Consider the following 23,896-nt stretch of genomic DNA (forward strand, 5'->3'; position numbering starts at 1 on the left):
TTTGATGGGGGTTTCTAATATATGGGCCCCTCAAAGCAACTTCAGAACTGAACTGGAACCTAAAAAAAAAATAAGTGAGGCAATACTTCGCTTCTTACATTATACTGATAATGAGCCGTGCCCACCCCGAGATGGCCCCAGTTTTGACCGTTTATATAAACGGAGACCCCTATTAGACCCTTTCAGTGCCCGGTTTTCCCAAGCATACACCCCTGAGAAGTGTATTTCTATTGATGAGTCCTTGGTACATTTTAAAGGGAGGCTTTAATTCCGCCAGTACCTGCCGTGTAAGAGGGCAAGGTATGGCGTGAAGATGTATAAGCTGTGCGAGAGTGTATCAGGGTATACCTACAGGTTTAGGATATATATAAAGGGAAGGACACCAGTGCTCAGCCCCCAGAATGCCCCCCCCTTACTGGGAGTTAATGCAAAAATTGTGTGGGATTTGGTGTGCCCACTGCTGGACCAGGGTTACCACCTCTACCTGGATAATTTTTATACCAGCGTCCCACTCTTCAACTGCCTCACTCCCAGAAGTCCTGCGGCATGCGGCACTGCTAGAAGAAATCTGAGAGGCCTCCCTAAGACACTGCTTGGGCAAACACTCAGAAGGGGTGAGAGCAGGGCACAATCCAGCAACAACATATTGTGTGTCAAGTACAAGGACAAGGGAGATGTCTTTGTATTGACAATACATGGCCACACCAGTACCCATGTACCTGTACGAGGTACCAGTACAGAGAACCCCAAACCAGACTGCATCCTGGACTACAATAGGTACATGGGAGGGATGGACTTGTCAGATCAAGTCCTGAAGCCCTACAGCGCCATGCGGTGTGGTATAAGAAGCTGGCCGGGCACCTCATACAGATGGCATTGTACAATGTGTACGTGCTACGTCGATATACAGGCTAGAGGGGAACTTTCCTGGAATTTCAAGAGGTGGTTATCAAGAACCTGATCTTTAGGGACCAAGAAGGGGGGGCACCCAGTACTTCTGGAAGCGAGGCCACACGCACCGTACCAGGGCAACACTTTCCAGGAGAAGTTCCCCAAACTGGCAAGAAGGGAAAAAGTCAAAAGAGGTGCAAAGTCTGCTATAAGAGGGGGATAAGTAAGGACCCAATATATCAATGTGACATGTGTCCCGAAAAACCGGGGCTCTGTATGAAAGTGGTTTAAAATTTATCATACATCCCTTGATTTTTAATCTACCCCAGTATTACTTACCCTGATGCCCTTCCGCACAGCTTATTCCCCTCATCTTTCCCTTCTGAGCCCTGCTGTGTGCCCAGGCAGCTAATAGCCACATTGAGGGTATTGCCGTACCCTGGGGAACCCACATTACAGTTTATGGGGTGTATGTCTCTGGTCAAAATGCTCACTACACCTCTAGATGAATGCCTTAAGGGCTGTAGATTTTAAAATGCGGTCACTTCTGGTGGATTTCCATTGCTTTGATACCTCTGGGGCTCCGCAAATGCAACATGGCACCCGAAAACCAATCCATCAAAATCTGGACTCCAAAGAACAAATAGCGCTCCTTTCCTTCTAAACCCTCCCATGGGCCCAAACGCCAGTTTATCACCACAAATGGGGTATTGCCGCACTCAGGACAAATTGGACAACAAAATGGGGTATTTTATTTTTTGTGAAAATAAGAAATTTTGAACCAAAACGACATATTATTGCATTTTTTTTAAAATTCACAGCCCAATTCAAATAAGTTCTGTGAAAAAACTGCGGGGTCTAAATGATCACAACACCTATAAATGAATTCCTTGAGGGATTCCTACTGGTTTGGCACCTCAACACCTCTTCAAACCTGGCATGCTGTCTAAAATATATTCTAAAAAAAAAAAGAGGCCCCAATATGCACTAGGTGCTCCATTACTTCTGAGGCCTGTGTTTTAGTCCACGAGCGCACTAGAGCCACATGTGGGACATTTCTAAAAACTTAAGAATCTGGACAATACATATTTAGTAGTGTTTCCTCTGGTAAAACCTTCTGTGTTACAAAAAAAAATTGAATAAAATTGAAATTCAGCAAGAAAAATGAAATTTGCAAATTTCACCTCCACTTTGCTTTAATTCCTGTGAAATGCCTAAAGGGTTAAAATAAACTTTCCAAATGCTGTTTTGAATACTTTGAGGGGTCTAGTTTTTAAAATGGGGTGTTTTATGGGGGTTTCTAATACATAGGCCCCTCAAAGCCACTTCAGAACTGAACAGGTACCTTAAAGTTTTTGAAATTTTCTTAAAAATATGAGAAATTGCTGTTTATGTTCTAAGTCTTGTAACGTCCAAAAAAAATTAAAAGAATGTTCAAAAAATGATGCCAATCTAAAGTAGACATTTGGGAAATGTGAACTAGTAACTATTTTGGGTGGTATAACCATCTGTTTTACAAACAGATGCATTTAAATTCAGAAAAATAAAAAAAAATTCTACATTTTTCACCAATAAATACTGAACATATCGACCAAATTTTACCACTAACCTAAAGCCCAATGTGTCACGAGAAAACGATCTCATAATCGCTTGGATAGGTTTAAGCATTCCCAAGTTATTACCACATAAAGTGAAATATGTCAGATTTGAAATATGGGCTTTGAGCCTTAAGGTCCAAACTAGGCTGCGTCCTTAAGGGGTTAAGTGATTTAAGTTGGATATACAGTATAATTATACTTTTTAATAAGTGGTTCAAGCTCTGTTCACACCATGTTTACACTTTCGGCACAGGGAAATCTCCCTACATATTTGTCAAATGTAAAGCCTTAAAGAGGCTCTGTCACCACATTATAAGTGCCCTATGTCCTACATAAGGAGATTGGCGCTATAATGTTGGTGACAGCAGTGCTTTTTATTTAAAAAAAACAATCTATTTTTACCACTTTATTAGCGATTTTGGTTTATGCTAATGAGTTTCTTAATGCCCAAGTGGGCGTGTTTTTACTTTCGACCAAGTGGGCGTTGTACAGAGGAGTGTATGACGCTGACCAATCAGCGTCATGCACTTCTCCCCATTCATTTACACAGCAGCATCGCGTTCTTACTAGAACGCGATGTGCAGCCACATACACAGACATTAACGTTAATCAAGTGTCCTGATAATGAATATACATTACCTCCAGCCTGGACGTGATGTGCATTCCGAATCCTGACACTTCTGAATCTTTTCTGTGAGATTTCCAGCAAGGGAAACGAAATCTCGTTTACCTCGTAATCTCACGAGATTACGCGTGGTTTGCTGGAATCTCACAGAAAAGATTCAGAAGTGTCAGGATTCTGAATAAACATCACGTCCAGGCTGGAGGTCATGTATTTAGATTGTGAACCCCAATGGGGACAGTAAAAAAAGAGGACCTCTGTACAGCACTGCATAATATGTTGGCGCTATATAAGTAACTGAAATAAATAATAATATCAGGACACTACGGTAATGTTAGTGTTTGTGTATGTGGCTGCACATAACGATATAACTATATCGCTAGTGCGTGTAAATGAATGGAGAGAAGTGCATGACACTGATTGGTCACTGATTGGTCAGCGTCATGCACTCCTCTGTACAACGCCCACTTGGTCTAAAGTAAAAACACTCCCACTTGGGCATTAAGAAACTCATTAGCATAAAGCTAAAAAACGCTAATAAAGTGGTGAAAACAGATAGTTTTTCTAAATAAAAAGCATTACCGTCACCTACATTACAGCGCCGATCTCCTTTATATAGGAGATAGGGCACTTATAATGTGGTGACAGAGCCTCTTTAACGCATCTGCATATGTTGTCCATAGGCCACCATTGTAAAAAGAAAGAAGGAATGAGTATTTTGCAGTGGTCAACTGTACATGAACGTGCTGTAGGCTGTACCAATGTATACCTGCCCTGTGGATGCCAAAAGGATGCTCTTTTGGCATCTATCAGGCCGCTGGGAGTCTATGAACCGTTCAGCGTATGCCCACGCCTTCCATTTATTTTTTTGTGGCAAGCCTTTTTGTTTTGTATATATTTTCGGTGGGTACATTACATGCATATGTTTGTATGTAAATATCTTGCTGACTTTCAGGAGTTACTAGGTTGGGACCTAAGCAAGTTGCTGACAGTTTAGACTGGCTCGGGTAATAGTCTCTGTACTATATGCAATGACTTGGCTTCTAACTTCGTAATAGGACCCTTCGCTTTCATTAATTTACGGAGATCCTGTCTAGAGTTCCATGTGCTAGAGTTGGTGATCAAGTACAAAATAAGACTTCACTGCAATGTCTGAACTACAGAGTTTTTAATATAAGGGAAAAAAAAGTATAGTTAGTTATTCAATAGGGTCAATCTCCACCTCGGTTTCCAATGATGTGGCAAGTAATGGACGTAGTGGCATGGTCTCCTTGTTGGAAAAGCAAACCATAATGCCATCCTAGGAAGTTTCTTGCCCTGGGTGGTATTGGCTCTATGGCAGCAGGCAGAGACTAGGATAGGGCACGTTAGATTTCAGTATGCCTGATCCTTTGTTCTGCATTTTTATGGGGGAATGCGGGAAGATGGCTGTCAGCTGAATGACCGTTTGACCAGCCGCTATGTAGAATGTGTAGTCGGAATTCTTTTTACTGCTATATATGTCCCCCTTTATCTGTAGTGTTCCGAGGTCACACCAAACCATGTTTTAACAGTGCAAAAGATGCAAAGTTTAGTACGTGCCGATAGGGCATTATAAAACTATTACAAAAGGACGTTGTATACTTGTGTTTACAAGGTAGTGTAAAAGGAAAACTCTGGAATGCTCACCTGTAATCCTGATATCGGACGTCTCTGCAGAGTCCTTTAGGCTTTTGAATTATAAAATATCAGGCAAAATGTGCGCGTGCCATCACATAACAAAAATCCAGGAATGCACTGGGTAAAAACTGCCCATGACATGGATGCTGCTGCCCAGGTCAGTCTGCAGCCTCTCTTCTGCCCTTTCTGTGCATTGGACCTTTAAGGGTAGGAACACACTAGGCAGAATCCGGATGCATATGCTGCGTAAAATTACACCGCGTATCCGCCCTGGTAGCCACAGGGAATTTTGCCCAAATAACTCACCAAATTTACGTTTTCCGGCCAGTCTCTCTCTCTTTCTCTTTTTCTTTCTCTTTTTTTTTTTTTCTCTTTTTTTTTCTCTTTCATCATCATCCCAGGAGGCCGGGCTGCGCTCCGAGGAGAGGATTGCGTCGCCGTCGTAACACACAGCACTTTGTTGCAGGTTTTACCACTGCAGCGGGAGAGCAGTGATTCCGCAGCATTAATTGAAATGCTGCGGCGTCAGACACCGCACCTCAGGTCATTTTATGAACTTTTTTTCGTCTGATATGTGTGGAGATGAGATTTGTTTAAATGTCACCCACACTGCTGCTACTGTATTACACTGCGGATTTTCCCCAATGAAATCTGTTGCGGAAAATCCGCAATGTTTACGCTGTGTCTGTTCCTACCGTTACTGCGGCTCGACAGTGTCCTGCTCATAATTTGGAATGATCTTTAACAGGGCTAATCGAGCTTACCTTCCAGGGTCTCCCCAACAAAACCATGGTAACACCTAGTTCTTACTAGCAGTCTGAATCCAGAAATGTAGAGTGCAGCTCCAGTACCAGCCTCTGTGCATGCAGTAACCGCCAATGTGTCAGCACAACACAACTTTTCCACGCTCCGGCTGAGAGAAGGACGTTAAAGTGGTTTTCCAGTACATCCCTCATGACAGCACTACAGGAGGTTGCCCTATTGACCTCTGTAGGGACAGGAAGACAGAGAGGTTAAAAGGCCCCTCCCACCACCCACTTGCCAGTGTTCTTCCTGTCCCCACAGGGTCAGGAGCAGAGAGCGTCGCTCCTGTGTTAGTGCAGGAAAGAAACTCGGGCAGGGGGCAAGAACGGGGGGTCCGTGCACTCCCCCTCCTCTTCCCCCTAAAGCCCAGGCTAACACCCCTCAAGCGAGGGGTCCCTTAGCTCCCTCCCTGAGACACCTACCTAAGGAATCCTAAGCAGGGTTCTGGTAGTGTGTGGGGGCTGGGGTTTCCCAAGCAGGCTTCGGACGGGCCGCGGACCAGGCGGGGACCGGCAGCTCCATAAACATGGACGCACCGGCAGGGATCCTCGCTGCACCGCATAGCAAGCCTCAGTCGCCGGCTATGGCGGCTGCACTCCAGGAACACGCTGGACGAATAGCCGACCGAAAATGACGTCGGGCTACTTCCGGTCCGCGGCCATCTTGGAAGGCGGGAAATTCAAAACGCCCGCATTTAAAGGGACACGCACAGGTATGTAGTTAGAGCTGATAACTCTAACTTGGATTATTTTTTTGTGGATTGCATATTGCATTGCCTGTTACCTGTCGCGGTATGGAACTTCCTCGTCCTGATGGAACTCCAGATATGTCCCAGGGTCACGAGAGTCTCACCCTTGGGGAAGGGTATGACCCCTTATGTATGTACACCATACTTTACCTACCTTCTGTTTTCTCTAGGAAAAAGATTCCTCTCAGAGACAAACTGATAAAAAGAAGGTTAAAAAATGTGCGACTTGTGCAAAAAAATTGCCAGAGTCCCATAGGAAACAATTGTGTCAAGATTGTATTGCAAAAATACTAAAGGAGGAACAACCAACGTTCATGTCTGAACTTAGGTCTATGATTCGTGAAGAAGTGGGTCAGTCAGTAGCCTCCCTCGCCCCTCCGCAAGAAAGTCCCTCACACTCCTGGGCAAAAAGACCACGGCTTGAAGTGGATCAAAAATATTGTCCTCCTTCTCAGGGGTCTGACTCTGAGCAGGAGTGTTATTACCTATCGGAGGATGAGTTAGAAGAAAGAGAGGAACTCTTGCCTTCAACTTCTTCCACTCAAGAGAAAAAAAATTTCTTCTCTTCCGAGATGTCGGATACCTTAATTCATGCAATACGGGAAACTATAGATATTCCCGAAGAAGACCAACCACATACCATCCAGGATGAGATGTTTGGAGGTCTAACGAGAAAGAAAACAAGGGTTTTTCCGGTAAACTAAAATCTCAAAAGAATGGTGACAACTGAATGGGAAGATTCAGAAAAAAGGCTCTTCATTTCAAGAGATTTTAAAAACAGACTTCTCTTTGATTCAGAGGACACTAAGCCTTGGGATGAGATCCCAAAAGTAGATGTCCCAGTAGCCAGGGTTGCTAAAAAAACCGCAATCCCATTTGAAGATACCTCTCAGTTGAGGGACGCCATGGACCGAAAGGCAGACAGACTACTGAAAAGAGCGTGGGAATCTTCCTCTGCCTTGATCTCAACTAATATCGCGGCCACATCAGTAGCAAGAGCAATGTTTATATGGTTAAACCAGCTAGAGACCCATTTGATGATGAAGACATCACGACAAGATCTATTAGAATCTCTACCTTTACTAAAAATGGCAACCGGATTCTTGGTAGACGCTTCAGCGGAATCTATTAGATTTGCTGCCAGGAATGGGGCTCTCTCAAATGCTGCTAGAAGAGCATTATGGCTCAAAATGTGGTCAGGAGATACGAAGTCCAAGAACAAGTTGTGTTCTATCCCATTTACAGGGTCTCTGATGTTCGGTCCTCTCCTCGATAACATGCTGGAGAGTGCAACAGATAGAAAAAAGGGGTTTCCTGAAGAGAAACCAAGAAAACCCCCTCAGTTTGGAAGATTTCGCAAACAGAGGGATCCTACCTCACAGAACTACAGCGGGAAAGGGAAATCCGGTCGCTGGAGTTACCCCAAAGGAAAAGGATTTCAGCCTCAGAAGATTCACCAAAGCGGTCTCTAAACTGAAACCTTCCCTAAAGAAATCAGTTCCTACCTGGGATTTGAATGTGGTGTTAACGACTCTTTGTGAGCCCCCCTTTGAGCCGCTCGACACAATTAGTATGCATTTTTTAACTCTAAAAGCTGCATTCTTAGTCGCTATTACTTCAGCAAGAAGGATTGGAGAAATCCCATCTCTGTCAATCATAGAACCGTACCTAAAAGTACAAGAGGATAAGATCATCCTAAAGCTGGACCCTTCCTTTATTCCAAAGGTATCTACTGCTTTCCATAGAGAACAAGAAATAATTCTACCTTCCTTTTATCCAGATCCAAAAAACCAACAAGAAGAAAAATTCCATTGCCTGGATGTCAGGCGAACAATTCTTCAGTATCTGGATAGAACCTCCTCCTGGAGACAAGATAAAAATCTATTTGTCCTGTTTGGGGGAAAGAATAGAGGAAAGAAAGCCTCAAAAGGCTCTCTAGCGAGATGGGTAAAAACCACCATACAAGAAGCCTACAAATCCCAAGGACTATGTGCCCCACAAGGCATCAGAGCCCATTCAACGAGGGCAGTCTCGGCATCCTGGGCAGAAAGAAGAGAAGCCTCTATGGACCAAATCTGCAGAGCTGCCACTTGGTCAAGCCATCATACATTTTGCCAACATTATAGGCTCGATGTTCTGTCCGATACGGATTTAAGTTTTTGATGGAAAGTCCTTCAATCCATAGTCCCGCCCTGAGCATTATAATCTGGTATTGCTCCTGTAGTGCTGTCATGAGGGATGTACTGGAAAATAGCAATTAGACCTACCGGTAATTGTATTTCCAGGAATCCATCATGACCGCACTCTTACATTCCCTCCCTTATTGAATTCTGATTTGTGCAATTAACATGTCAGTTATTATCCCTAGAAATAAAATAGGGTTGCATCCATCCTGGTGTAGTAATTGAAAAACACTGGCAAGTGGGTGGTGGGAGGGGCCTTTTAACCTCTCTGTCTTCCTGTCCCTACAGAGGTCAATAGGGCAACCTCCTGTAGTGCTGTCATGATGGATTCCTGGAAATACAATTACCGGTAGGTCTAATTGCTATTTTCTAGTGCCTAAAAAATGATAGCAGATCACTGGGGGTTCGACTCCCAGGATCCCTGGCGATCAGCTGTTTTGAAGGGGGTGCAGTGCTCATATGAGTGCTGCTTTCCCTTCATTTCTACTTACTCACTGTGAATCGTCGACACACATGTAGCGGCGATTCACAGTATTGCAGCCTTCTCCCGTTCACTGCTGTGTCGGTGATTCAAAGTACGACAGTAACCGGAATGAAGGGGAAGCAGCGCTTCAGAGCCCGAGCGATCAGCTATTGATGGCCTATCCTGAGACTTTTTAGGGACTGGAAAACCCCTTTAGGGGTATGTTCACATGCAGGGTTTTTATGGCCTCCAAATACGCCTGGAAAAAATGCTAGCCAAACGCCTACAAACATCTGCCCATTGAATTCAATGGAAAAAAATGGCGTTTAGTTTAGACGCAGCCCTTGTTACAGGGCAAATCAGCCCTCTAAGGGCATGTTCACACGCAGTGTTTTCAGGCGTTCTTCAGGGCGTAAACACCTCGAAATATGTCTTGAAAAATGCTAGTGAAAGGCCGATTAACAGCTTCCCATTGTAATCAATGGGAAAAATGGGGTTTTATCCAGACGCAGCGTGTTGTTTTTTTTTAAGCCGCTATTTTAAAAAAATTTAAAAAAGATGCCACCGTAAAAAGAAGCGTGTCTCTTGAGCCGTTTTTGGAGCTGTTTTTCATTGTGTCAATGGATAAACAACTCCAAAAAAACGTTTTCGGCTATAAAAGCGGCTGAAAATCAGAGGATGTTTTCCCTTGAAAACAGCTCCGTCATTTTCAGCCGTTTTTGATTTTGCGTGTAAACATACATAAGTGGGTATGGGGGCCTAGTTACATGGGGGAAAATAGAAGAACACGGTTATAATGTGGCCTAGATTAGGAGTGGGGAGGTGTTTGCGGGGGTTCCTCTTCAAGGAAAGTTTTTGACAAAACTTCACTACATTTTTGGAGAGTTAGGCTCTGTTCACATCTGCTTCGGAGACTCCGACGCGGTCATCTGTGACGGGAAGTATATTTCAGCACGCAGTGCTATACTTCCAGTCAAAATGACAGACGATGGACCCCATTATGTGTCAGTAGGGTTCGTTGGGCACCGTTGGCATGCGACGGATCCAGCGTTTTTCTGCTCCTATAATGGAACAGGACAACAGCATTGATAACGACGGTGTTTAGTTTTTACTTCTGAAGAGTATACAGACCAAACTTCTCAGTGCAAGTCGACGCATACGCTTTATAGACCATGAAGCAGCAATAAATGTGGAGATGTGCACTCAATATTGATGCATCTTGGGAGAGATCACACTTGCAGTCAAATGGGACTTGTATAGGATAAGACCTCTGCAAAGCGAGTGACCCTGTAGTAACAATAATGGAATAGGAAGGACATAGAGAGGAGCTTTAGATAAAATACAAGATAATCTAAACTATTAAAGGGGTTGTACCAGATTCCACAATTATCACCTATCCACATGATAGGTGATCATTGTCTGATAGCAGGGAGCCCCACTGCTGAGAGTCTCACTGATCGTGAGAACTGTTCCTGTCCCGTACCCCCTGTTCCTCCTCACTCCTCAACCACAGTGAGGAGGACATTGAATGGAGTGGCAGTAAGCATGCTCTACCGCCGCTCCATTCAGTCTATGGGAATGACAAACAGCCGAGCACAGCGCTCAGCTGTTTGTCAGTCCTATAGACTCTGAATAGAGATGCAGGCACATGCCTCCTCATCACTGGAGGGGGGGGGGGGTGCAGTGAAGAGGGACGGGATTCGGGACCCCTATTCTTGCGTTCGGTGGGGGTCCCAGCAATCAGACAATTATCACCTATGCTGTGGATACTGTAGGTGATGATTGTCGACTCTGGGAATACGCGTTTAATGGCTTTGTGTGAAAAACAATGTGTTTCAGGGTTATAAAATCTTGTTTGCAGTTTGATATCTTTTTAATGATCTTTACTTTTTTGTCTTTCTTGTTTTAAGAGCTGCTGGAAAAGCTTGAAAAGCATGATGGAGCATCAGGAAATGGACCAAAATTTGCAAAGATGTCAAATGGAGTGGAGCAAAATAAAACCAGTGCAGAGAAAGACCGTTCTACTGGGGACAGTGGCAAAAGTTTTACTAAAGACCAGATAGAATGTGTAAAAAGGTAGGCAGTTTTATTTATCACTTTCATGACAGGGGGAGTTTGGGGCCTTCATGCCCAGAGCAAAATTTCACCTTTTGGAATGCTGCACTGTAGAGGTTGGTATTTTCCCAAATTATTATTATTATTTTTTTTTTTTTTTGCGGGACACGTAAGGATTTTTTATTATTTAGCAGATTATTTAACACCTTATCTATGTGTTCCCTGCTTTCCCCATATACAGATCATTTATAACCGAGATCTAATGGTGACCGGCTAATGAGATCAGTTATCTGTATACAGAAACAAGCAGAGAAGATCCCATGTTCTCCTAATGCCTCCAAGCCCCCTCTACACAGGGAATCCCTGTCTGTAATGACATTGTCACAGGGTTTCCTAGCAATAGCCGAGTGCAGAAGTTGGAAACGGCAAAGTAAATTAGCACTATATTGGTTGAGAATATGTAAAATGTGATTTAAAGAACTGGCTTGGTGTTCGTTTCTATACTACATACCAGTAGAGGCGACAATGCAGCTTGTGACTCCTGTCCCCAAAGCTTCATTGTATCTGACGCTTATTAAAGTTGATGGCCCGTGCCGCCACCAGCACCTGGCAGATCAAAGTGCAGTGATGCCTCTGACTGTGAGTTGGTCACGAGCTAATACACGGGGCCAGAGGGTGGACTGCGGGCGGCATTGTTACTTACCTCCGCGCTGGATAATTTTCCTCCTCCTGCAGACCTACATGCACCATTCAATAGGAGTTGGAGGAGGGCAGGCTAAACCAGTGAGACTGGAGGGAGAGGTAGGGATTTGTGTCATCTGGCTGGTGTAGTATTTTAGTCTGGTCTGCTGAAGTGACGGTTATTAATATTTGGTGGAAAATAGCATGTTAAAAATACTTAGCAGTTTAGCAAAACTGGGCATTTTTTCTTGATTTTGCAAAACTGCTGCATAATTTTCGCTACGATTTTGTGCAAATTGTGGGAAGGAAAAAAATAAAGCCACAAAAATGGCAATTGTAAATACAGTCTTTAAATTCTCTAACAAACCAGACAAAAGTTATACTCCCAACTGGGTTCTCAGGGTCCAAAGGTGGACTCCAATCCCATTCAGTAGTACAAACAAGACGAGCTAAAACTGCACTCTAGAAGAATACAAAAATATGGTCTAGACTTTATTCACCCATGGTAAAAATTGATTTCTGGTGGTGTTGCAAACATGTTAGCATAATTCCATGATTATGGCTCCTGAAAAGCAGCCAGCAATTTTTGTGGCTCTTAACCACATTAACTCCCCGATGATAGTTCCCAAACTATTGGTGTACGTTCAGTCAGGGCGGAAAGTATTGTCGTGAAAATCCAGAAGAAATCTACGACAAAATCCGCAGCTTGCCCTAAAATCAGGGCAGATTATTTTTTTTTTCCCTCTGGCGCGAGTGAATGGGGTTTTGTAAAACCCCATTTCTTTACATTGCACTTTACTTTAAGTTACTGTAATGACACCGGCTGATTACAAGAAAAGCCGGATTGTGAACCAACCTGATAGTCGAAGGGAAGGAAATTATGTAGCATGTATCGCAATACTGACAGGCAACAAAAATGCAAGAAACAAGGACTGGCGATAAAAGACAGGGATAGAACAAGATGAAGAGGACAGAAGGATGATGGGAACAAACAAGTGATTGGTGATAAGTCAGGTGATGGTATCCATGAACGATGGATCATGGAAACCAAATGGATGATGATAAATGATAACAAGCGAAATGTAACTAGCTCTCTCTATATCTATTCCTAAGCACTGACCCTAACACTATAGCACTAACCCTCACTGTCCCAAACACTGTACCTTATGGAGTCCCTAATGTGCAGACACTCAGGAAAATACTCGGAGGCAATAAAACCGCACAAATCATTCTCAAACTCAGGGAAGCTAGGTAAGCAGAAAATAGAATAACGAAACAGAATGAAGATAACCAATTAACAAGACTTAACAGAAGCAAACGTGGACTGAGGAAATACTTAGGCAAAGCTGCAAAACACAACACTAGGCTGCAACATGATCTGATTCTCACATGGCAAACACACATAGCAAGTAATATAGCAGACACCCGAATACTGAGGCCAGGGATTATTAAAGAAGCATCCCCCCCCATTTGAAAATGTGATGACGTGCAAGTTAGTCTGGTGTATTGGCTTTCGTGGTCCTTTTATTTCACGCGTAGCCGCTCCGTTCAGGCTGCTGTTGGGTCTCGTAATCTCCATTCTGACTCCACGAATCCTCCTCCTGCGTCCACAGTCTTGGCCAAAAGTTCTAACACTGACACAAATTTTGGCTTTCACAAAGTTTGCTGCTTCAGTTTTATTGTGGCAATTTCACAAAAACCCCATTTCCACTGCATTTCAGGCCTGCCACAAATTGACCTGCTGACATCATTTCAGTGATCTTCTCGTTAGCTCAGGAAAAAGTGTTAATGAGGACAAGGCGGCTTATATCACTCTGTCTTGCTGATTGAATATAAGAGCAGACTGGTTGCTTTAAAAGGGGGATGGTGCTTGAAATCATGGTCTTCTTCTCTTAAAGAGGCTCTGTCACCACATTATAAGTGCCCGATCTCCTACATAAGGAGATTGGCTCTGTAATGTAGGTGACAGCAGTGCTTTTTATTTAGAAAAACAATCTATTTTTACCACGTTAGGAGCGATTTTAGCTTTATGCTAATTAGTTTCTTAATACCCAAGTGGGCGTGTTTTTACTTTAGACCAAGTGGGCGTTGTACAGAGGAGTGTATGACGCTAACCAATCCGCATCATACACTTCTCCCCATTCATTTACTCAGCGCATAGTGACACAGTGTTGTTCACTATGTGCTGTCTTATACTGACACATTAACGTTACTGAAGTGTTTGACAGGGAATAGACATTCCTTCCAGACAGGACAGGATGTCTATTCACAATCCCGGCACTTCGGTAACGTTTCTGTGGTACTTACAGCAGAGAAAAGCATAATCTCGCTGTAACCTGTCATTTACAGCGTGATCTCGCGAAATTATGCTTGCTCTGCTGTAAGCACCACAGAAACGTTACCGAAGTGGCGGGATTGTGAATAGGCATCCCGTCCTGTCTGGAAGGAATGTCTATTCACTGTCCAAACACTTCAGTAACGTTAATATGTTAGTATAAGACAGCACATAGTGAACAACGCAATGTCACTATGCGCTGACTAAATGAATGGAGAGAAGTGCGTGACGCTGATTGGTCAGCATCATACACTCCTCTGTACAACGCCCACTTGGTCTAAAGTAAAAACACGCCCACTTGGCCATTAAGGAACGAATTAGCATAAAGCTAAAATCATAAAAATAGTTTTTCTAAATAAAAAGCACTGCTGTCACCTACATTATAGCGCCGATCTCCTTATGTAGGAGATAGGGCACTTATAATGTGGTAACAGAGTCTCTTTAACCATGGTTACCTCCAAGGAAACACATTGTCATCATTTCTTTGCATCAAAAGGGCTTTACAGGCAAGGACATTGCTGCTTATAAGATTGCCCCTAAATCAACCATTTATCGGATCATCAAGAGCTTCAAGAAGAGAGGATCAATTGCCGTGAAGAAGGCTTCATGGCACCCAAGAAAGTCCAGCAAGTGCCAGGACCATTTTCTAAAGAGGAATCCGCTACGGGATCGGTTCAACACCAGTGCGGAGCCTGCTCAAGGAATGGCAGCAGGCAGGTGTCAGTGCATCTACACCCACAGTGAGAAGGCTTTTGTAGGCTGGCCTGGTGTCAAGAAGAGCAGCAAAGAAGCCACTTCTCTCCAAGAAAAACATTAAGGACAGACTGATATTCTGCAGGAAGTACAGGGATTGAACTGCAGAGGACTGGGGTAAAGTTATTTTCTCTGATGAAGCCCCCTTCAGACTGTTTGGGACATCTGGAAGAATGATTGGCTGAAGAAGAAAAGGCGATCACTACCGTGAGTCCTGTGTCATGCCAACAGTAAAGCATCCTGAGACCATTCATGTGGGGGGGGGGGGGTTTCCTTTTCATCCAAGGGAGTGGGCTCACTCACAATTTTGCATAAGAACACTTCCATGAATAAAGGATGTTTCTAAACCTCCTCCAAGAGCAACTTCTCCCAACGATCCAGGAACAATTTGGTGTTGAACAATGCTTTATCCAGTATGACGGAGCACCATGTCACAAGGAAAAAGTGATCACTAAGTGGCTCGATGAGCAAAACATTGAAATTTTGGGTCTGTGGCCAGGAAACTCCCCAGATCTCAATCCTATTGAGAACCTGCGGTCGATCCTCAAAAAGAGGGTGGACAAACAAAAACAGATCGTGTTAAACGGAGCACTGATTCGGCAAGAATGGGTTGTCATCAGTGAGGATTTGGCACAGAAGCTGATATCCAGCATGCTAGGGCGAATTGCAAAAGTCTTGAATAAACAGGTCAACGCTGTAAATATTGAGTCTTTGCATAAACTTGATGTATTTGATGTAATAAAAGTTTAAAAACTTATTAAATGCTCCTAATTGTACTTCAGTATACCATAGAAACATCTGACTAAAAGATCTAAAAACACTGACACAAATTTTGGTATTCACAAAGTTTGTTGCTTCAGTCTCAAAACGTTTGGCCAGGACTGTACTTTAGGAATCGGAGGTCAGTCTCCCAATGCAAGTCTATGAGACTCCTTCAAATACGAGCCGACTCTTCAGACATCTTTGCTTCAAGCACAATGGCACAGAGACCTTAATAAGAAAAATACATCCCTGATCTGAATGTCTACAAAGGAATATATCCTAATCTAATTCTGATTACACCCCAAAAACTGGTGGGGAAACGTCTTTGCTGGATAACCACTCCCCTTGGGCGCAACTGAAGCCTGGGCTGCTCATGACAATTTGAGCAGTTCTGTCATGAGCCACTTGGAAGTACTACAACTGTCAGCTACATGAGTTAATGACCATGTGATAATTGAGAAGAGCGCAGAAGTTTTTATAGGAAATACTCTAACTGATACCGGTTATTATAGATATTATGCCGATTGCATGTATAGACAGTATGTTCACAATACAGTAACTCATTAAAAGCTGGGCAGAAAAAGAGAAAAGGGGATCTGAGGGGTAAAAAGATTAGTTGAGATAAAACTGGTTTCCTAAATAAAAAAAGTATTGAAAATGGAACTGTCATGGTGTAAGCAGATCTCTGTTTGGGCTATACTGCAGGTATCAAAGCCTGAATGATTGTCAACACAGAGTGATGGCCGGTATTGTCACAGCAGACCCTGGATGTGTGATTCAATGGAATGTCAACAGAAATCACTTTTCCTTGCTGTCATGCACTGCATGGGAAAGCCTGAAGATCAATCCTTGCTGTGTATATTCGGTGACATCAATATTCTGCGTTTTTGTTTCTTTTGCAGGATGAAGTGCTGTAAAACATTTTATGAGGTACTGGGAGTGACTAAAGATGCGGGAGAGGAGGACTTGAAGAAATCTTATCGGAAGCTTGCACTTAAGTTTCATCCAGATAAAAATCATGCTCCAGGAGCCACCGAGGCATTTAAAAGTAAGGCCGGCAGGTTGTCAGTCTACATGTGCATCATCATCATCCTCATCACGTTCTTATCACATGATCAGTTTTCTGAGAGCCCTGCATTGCAGAACCACTGTGAAAGCATCAAATCCTCCCTCGCAGCAGGATCTTAAAATAAACCATTCACTCATTTTCAGTAGTTGTTTTTGCTTTTCAAGGCCTATCCATTCATTTATACATTAAGCAACAAAGTATTTCTTGAAGCCCCTGCATTGACTTCTTTTCAATAGCATAACACTGATATTATTGCTCTTCTGTCACGCGTTCTATGTCCGCTTCCATGCTACCCACACAGCGATTACTATCTCGAGATCCTCACTTCAAGCTAATTTATGTGCCATTTGTCTTGTAGTCAAGGCCATCCTTCTACAAAGGCTCTGTTCACACCTGCATTGTGGTCTCCGCTTATAACAGAAACCGTAACGCACAGCCGGATCCTGCGAATCTGGGATACCACCAGCAACTGAGGAACCCCATTGACTTACAAGGGATCTGTCTGGCTCCGCTGAGTGCCTGTCCTTTTGAGATGTAAAATACTGCTGCATACAGTACTATTTTACTTCTCAAATTTGATGGAATCTGCGAACTGAGCCTTAAAAGCAGATGTGAATAAAACCAAAGCTGTACAAAGTGTATATTTCTTTCCTAAATTTCTCCTACACAATAAATGTAATATTGATTGTAATAGTAATGGATACAATTGCTTTATTCATTGACAAATTCAATATAGATCATTATATGCTTGTGTGGGGTCACCTGTCACATTAACAGGCAGCAGGGATGCTGGAACTAATCCATCTGTTTGGCCCTTCTCCATCTCTGAGGGATCAGTGTCGCAGCTATACTTCCTATTTTGTAACTTTAACTGAAGACGTCGACATTTTGTTTAAAGGGGTTGTCCAGTTTCAACAAATACATTTTATCCTGTCATTCAATAGGAACCTTCGTATTTACTTCCAGTGAATACAATTCCGTTTATGGTCATGTGATGGACACACAGGTGTATGCCTTGTCACAAGACACCGCTTTGATAGACAAACTGCAACGAGCTGTGCACCTGCGAGTCCATCACATGACCCTGGACAAAATTTCATCCACTGGAAGCAAACCATGAATGTTCCTACTGAATAACAGCAAGCAAAGGTCTTGAAAACCGTGAGGATTGATACAGAACGTATATTTAAAAATTGTAGAACTTTTTATTCAATTTGCTTAAAACGGACAACCCCTTTTTGTAAAGGTTTTGTACTGTAATTCGGTACAGTAATCCTGTGTCCTCGGAATCTGGTTGCTGTATCAGTAGTGGAAATATCGGAGATCTGCTGAATGCATCATTATTGGCTTTGTCATTTTTTTTTAGAAGTCTGTCTCAATGAAAGTGCTGCTGGTGTTCTTATTTTATGTTTAATATAAATGCCACTTGAATTCCATCCATTTCTCTTTTGACGTCCGTACATGGACCTTCTATAGTCATGTGTGCAGTTGTGGTGGGACTACGTGATCATCATCCTAATCCCATCAATTTGTGTTTTATCTTTCTGTCATAGAGATTGGAAATGCATATGCAGTACTAAGCAATCCAGAGAAACGCAGGCAATATGACCTAACTGGAAGCGAGGAGCATGTGCGGAGCAACCACAGAAATGGTGGTTTTGACTACCACAGGGGATTTGAAGCAGATATAACTCCGGAGGATCTGTTTAACATGTTCTTTGGAGGAGGTTTCCCTTCAGGTATGTATATTCAGGCTTTCTAAAAGTTTGTCATCTAAAATATATTTGTACAAAAGTAGCCATACAAACAAGGCCTGCTGCTTGTGTGCGCACCGCTTTAACTTCTGCTCAGCGTGGTGGCTCGGTGGTTGGCACTTTTGCCTTGCAGCACGGTGATCCAAAATTTGAATTTGATAAAGGGCCACGTTTGTTCTCCACATGTTTCCGTGGGTTACCTCCATATTCCAGTTTCCTCCCACAATCCAAAAACATAAGTGGCCTTGTATGAAACTGGCCTGTGTGCGTCTGTCATTCGAAGATGTCCGGTCACTGGAGACAGGAATTCTAATGGAAGCTCAACCCATAGTTATCCCTAGGCATAATGTTTTTTCACTTCTTCACTGAAATAGCCAAGTGCATAAAACACAACTTTTATTAGTCCGTTTGTTAACTTGTTTTTGTTTTGTGGGCTAAGCTATCAAGAACAAAGTGGTAAAATTACGGTCTATCTTGAATATCCATATTCTCCCTGCAATTGGCTTCCCTTTAACCCCTTCCCGCTCCTGGACGTACTATTAGGTCATGGCAGCTGTATCGTTCGCGTTCCATGACCTAATAGTACGTCTCGGGAGTAACGGCCGTTTCGGCCGTCCTCCCGACACATACAGGGGCTGTGACAGCTGCTGTCTCGTACAGCAGCTGTCACAGCTCCTACAGCGGGGACCGATCGCTGTGTCCCCGCTGATTAACCCCTTAAAAGCCGCGTTCTATAGAGATCGCGGCTTTTTAGGGGTTAAGCTGCCATCGCCGGCCTGCTACACGATAGCGGCCGGCGATGGTGACTATGGCAACCGGACACCAAACAATGGCATCCGGCTATGCCATAGACGGAAGCCTAGTGGGTCCTGACAACGTCAGGACCCACTATGCTTGCTGTCAGTGAGTAGCTGACAGTTCTAATACACTGCACTACGCATGTAGTGCAGTGTATTAGAATTGCGATCAGGACCTCCTGCCCTCAAGTCCCCTAGTGGGACAAAGTAAAAAAGTAAAAAAAAAGTAAAAAAAAGTTGTGTAAAAATAAGAAAATAAAAGTTTTAAAGGTATTAAAAGTAAAAATCCCCCTTTTTCCCTTATCAGTCATTTATTATTAATAAAAATATATAAACAAATAAACTATACATAATTGGTATCGCCGCGTCCGTAACGGGCTGAACTACAAAATTATTTCGTTATTTATCCCGCACGGTGAACGCCGTAAAAGAAAATAATAATAAACCGTACCAGAATCACAATTGTTTGGTCACTTCACCTCCCAAAAAATGGAATAAAAAGAGATCAAAAAGTCGCATGTACCGAAAAATGGTACTAATCGAAACTACAGTTCGTTACGCAAAAAATAAGTGCTCGCACGGCTTTATTGATTGAAAAATAAAAAAGTTCTGGCTCTTAGAATAAGGTAACGGAAAATGTGAATGATTTTTTACAAAACGTATTTTATTGTGCAAACGCCATAAGACATAAAAAAGCTATAAACATCTGGTATCGCCGTAATCGTATCGCCCCGCAGAATAAAGTGAATATGTCATTTATAGCGCACGGTGAACGCTGTAAAAAAATTGAATAAAAAAACAATAGTAGAATTGCTGTTTTTTAGTCACCACGCCACCTAAAAATAGAATAGAAACTGATCAAAAAGCCGCATGCACCCCATGAAAACTGCAATGGATTCCTCAAGGGGTCTAGTTTCCAAATTGGGGTCACTTTTGGGGGGTTTCCACTGTTTTGACACCACAAGACCTCTTCAAACCGGACATGGTGCCTAATAAAAAAGAGGCCTCAAAATCCACTGGGTGCTCCTTTGCTTCAGAGGCCGGTGCTTCAGTCATCACCGCACGAGGGCCACATGTGGGATATTTCTCAAAACTGCAGAATCTGGGCAATAAGTATTAAGTTGCGTTTCTCTGATAAAACCTTTTGTGTTATAAAAAAAAATGGTATAAAGAGGATTTTCTGACAAAAAAAAATTTTAAATTTCACACCTACTTTGCTCTAAATTCCTGTGAAACACCTAAAGGGTTCATAAACTTTCTACATGCTGTTGTGAATACTTTGAGGGGTCTAGTTTCTAAAATGGGGTGTTTGATAAGGGTTTCTAATATATGGGCCCCTCAAAGCAACTTCAGAACTGAACTGTAACCTAAAAACATAAATAAATGAGGCAATACTTCGCTTCTTACATTATGCTGATAATGAGCCGTGCCCACCCCGAGATGACCCCAGTTTTGACCGTTTGTATAAACGGAGACCCCTATTAGACCGTTTCAGTGCCCGGTTTTCCCAAGCATACACCCCCGAGAAGTGTATTTCTATTGATGAGTCCCTGGTACATTTTAAAGGGAGGGTTCAATTCCGCAAGTACCTGCCGGGTAAGAGGGCAAGGTATGGCGTGAAGATGTATAAGCTGTGCGAGAGTGCATCAGGGTATACCTACAGGTTTAGGATATATGAAGGAAAGGCCACCCCCAAACCAGACTGCATCCTGGACTACAATAGGTACATGGGAGGGGTGGACTTGTCAGATCAAGTCCTGAAGCCCTGCATCGCCATGCGGTGAGGTATAAGAAGCTGGCCGGGCACATCATACAGATGGCTTTGTACAATGTGTACGTGCTACGTCGATGTGCAGGCCAGAGGGGAACTTTCCTGGAATTTCAAGAGGTGATTATCAAGAACCTAATCTTTAGGGACCAAGAAGGGGGGGCACCCAGTACTTCTGGAAGCGGGCCACACGCATCGTACCAGGGCAACACTTTCCAGGAGAAGTTCCCCAAACTGGCAAGAAGGGAAAAAGTAAAAAGAGGTGCAAAGTCTGCTATAAGAGGGGGATAAGGGAGGACACACTATATCAATGTGACACGTGTCCCGAAAAACCAGAGCTCTGTATGAAAGAGTGTTTTAAAATTTATCATACATCCCTTGGTTTATAATTTACCCCAATTTTACTTACCCTGATGCACTTCGACAGCTTATCCCCCTCATCTTTCCCTTCTGGGCCCTGCTGTGTGCCCAGGCAGCTGTTAACAGCCACATGTAGGTTATTGCCATACCCGGGAGAACCCACATTACAGTTTATGGGGTGTAGGTCTCTGGTCAAAATGCTCACTACACCTCTAGATGAATGCCTTAAGGGTGTAGTTTTTAAAACGGGGTCACTTCTTGCGGGTTTCAACTGTACTGGTACCTCAGGGGCTTCTGCATACATGACTTCACACTAGAAAATCCCCAGTAGGCCAAATAGCGCTCCTTTCCTTCTGAGCCCTCCCATGGGCCCAAACGGCAGTTTATCACCACAAATGGGGTATTGCCGCACTCAGGACAAATTGGGCAACAAAATGGGGTATTTTATTTCTTGTGAAAATAAGAATTTTTGAGCTAAAACGACATATTATTGGAAAAAAAGATATTTATTTTTTTAATTCCCAGCCCAATTCAAATAAGTTCTGTGACGAAACTATGGTGTCTAAATGGTCACATTACCCATAAATGAATTCCTTGAGGGGTGTAGTTTCCAAAATGGGGTCACTTCTGGTAGGTTTCCATTGCTTTGATACCTCTGGGGCTCTGCAAATGCGACACGGCACCCGAAAACCAAACCAACAAAATCTGCACTCCAAAGAACACACAGCGCTCCTTCCCTTCTGAGGCCACCCATGGGCCCAAACGGCAGTTTATCGCCACAAATGGGGTATTGCTGCACTCAGGAGAAATTGGGCAACAAAATGGGGTATTTTGTTCCCTGTGAAAATAAGAAATTTTGATAAAAAATGACATCTTATTGGAAAAAATTTTTCATTTTTTTCATTTCACAGCCCAATTCAAATAGGTGCTGTGAAAAAACTGTGTGGTCAAAATTGTAACCACAACCATAAATGAATTCCTTGAGGGGCGTAGTTTCCAAAATGGGGTCACTATTGGGGGATTCCTACTGTTTTGGCACCTCAACACCTCTTCAAACCTGGCATGCTGCCTAAAATATATTCTAATAAAAAAGAGGCCTCAAAATGCACTAGGTGCTTCTTTGCTTCTAGGGCTTGTGTTTTATTCCACGAGCGCACTAGAGCCACATGTGGGACATTTCTAAAAACTGCAGAATCTGGACAATACATATTTAGTAGTGTTTCTCTGGTAAAACCTTCTGTGTTACAGAAAAAAATAGAATAAAATTGAAATTCAGCAAGAAAAATGAAATTTGCAAATTTCACCTCCACTTTGCTTTAATTCCTGTGAAATGCCTGAAGAGTTAGGGCGGGTTCACACATAGCGGAATTTCACTTAAATTCCGCTGCGGACACTCCGCAGCGTTAATCCGCAGCGGAGCCGTTTCTCCATTGACTTTCACTTTAATTTAGCAGTGTTCGTTTACACGATGCGTACAATTCCGCTGCGGAGCATAGGCTGCGGAGCGGAATTTGGTGTCCGCAGCATGCTCTGTCTGTTGCGGAGCAGTGGCGGACTGGTTGCGGACTCATGGCGGAATTTCTCCATTGACTTCAATGGAGAGTCAAAATTCCGCAATGAAGTCCGCAGATCTTATGTGTGCTGCGGAGCGTATTGTTTTTACTACCATGACATTTCTTCATTCTGGCTGGACCTATGTATTTCTAGGTCTACAGCCAGACTGAGGAAGTCAATGGGGCTCCCGTAATGACGGGAGCGTTGCTAGGAGACGTCTGTAAATAGTCACTGTCCAGGGTGCTGAAAGAGTTACGCGATCGGCAGTAACTGTTTCTGCACCCGGGACAGTGACTACCGATCTCAATATACATGTATCTGTAAAAAAACATATAAGTTCATACTTACCGAGAACTCCCTGCGTCTGTCTCCAGTCCGGCCTCCCAGGATGACGTTTCAGTGTAAGTGACGGCTGCAGCCAATCACAGGCCAAGCACAGGCTGCAGCGGTCACATGGACTGGAGCGTCATCCAGGGAGGTCGGGCCGGATGCCGAAAGAGGGACGCGTCACCAAGACAACGGGCGGTAAGTATGAATTTCTTTGACTTTCACTAGGGAAAGTGCTGTCCCTTCTCTCTATCCTGCACTGAATAGGGAGAAGAGAAGCACTTTTCCTGCAGTCCGCAGCGGCCAGTCCGCATCAATTTTCTGCACATTTTGTGCAGATCCGCTGCAGAATCTGCAACGCAGATTCTGTGCGGCATTGATGCGGACAGTTGCGGAGGAATTCCGCCATGTGTGGTCATGCCCTTAAAAAACTTTCTAAATGCTGTTTTGAATTCTTTGAGGGGTCTAGTTTTTAAAATGGGGTGTTTTATCAGGGTTTCTAATACATAGGCCCCACAAAGCCACTCAAGAGGTACCTTAAAAAAAAGGCTTTTGAAATTTTCTTAAAAAATGAGAAATTGCTGTTTATGTTCTAAGCCTTGTAACGTCCAAGAAAAATAAAAGAATGTTCAAAAAACGATGCCAATCTAAAGTAGCCATATGGGAAATATGAACTAGTAACTATTTTGGGTGGTATAACCGTCTGTTTTACA

General features: G+C 43.2%; 1 protein-coding gene across 1 annotated transcript in view; it reads left to right on the plus strand.

Moving 5' to 3' along the window:
- DNAJB14 (DnaJ heat shock protein family (Hsp40) member B14) overlaps positions 1–23,896 on the plus strand; it is a 38,830-nt gene that overhangs the window by 5,989 nt on the left and 8,945 nt on the right. The window contains exons 2-4 of the mRNA XM_075860625.1: positions 10,879–11,044; positions 16,457–16,602; positions 18,177–18,362. Of these exons, the coding sequence (XP_075716740.1) occupies positions 10,879–11,044; positions 16,457–16,602; positions 18,177–18,362 (498 nt within the window). The remainder of the gene's footprint in view (positions 1–10,878; positions 11,045–16,456; positions 16,603–18,176; positions 18,363–23,896) is intronic.

Source organism: Rhinoderma darwinii, chromosome 1, assembly GCF_050947455.1.
Source record: "Rhinoderma darwinii isolate aRhiDar2 chromosome 1, aRhiDar2.hap1, whole genome shotgun sequence".
Classification (NCBI taxonomy): domain Eukaryota; kingdom Metazoa; phylum Chordata; class Amphibia; order Anura; family Rhinodermatidae; genus Rhinoderma; species Rhinoderma darwinii.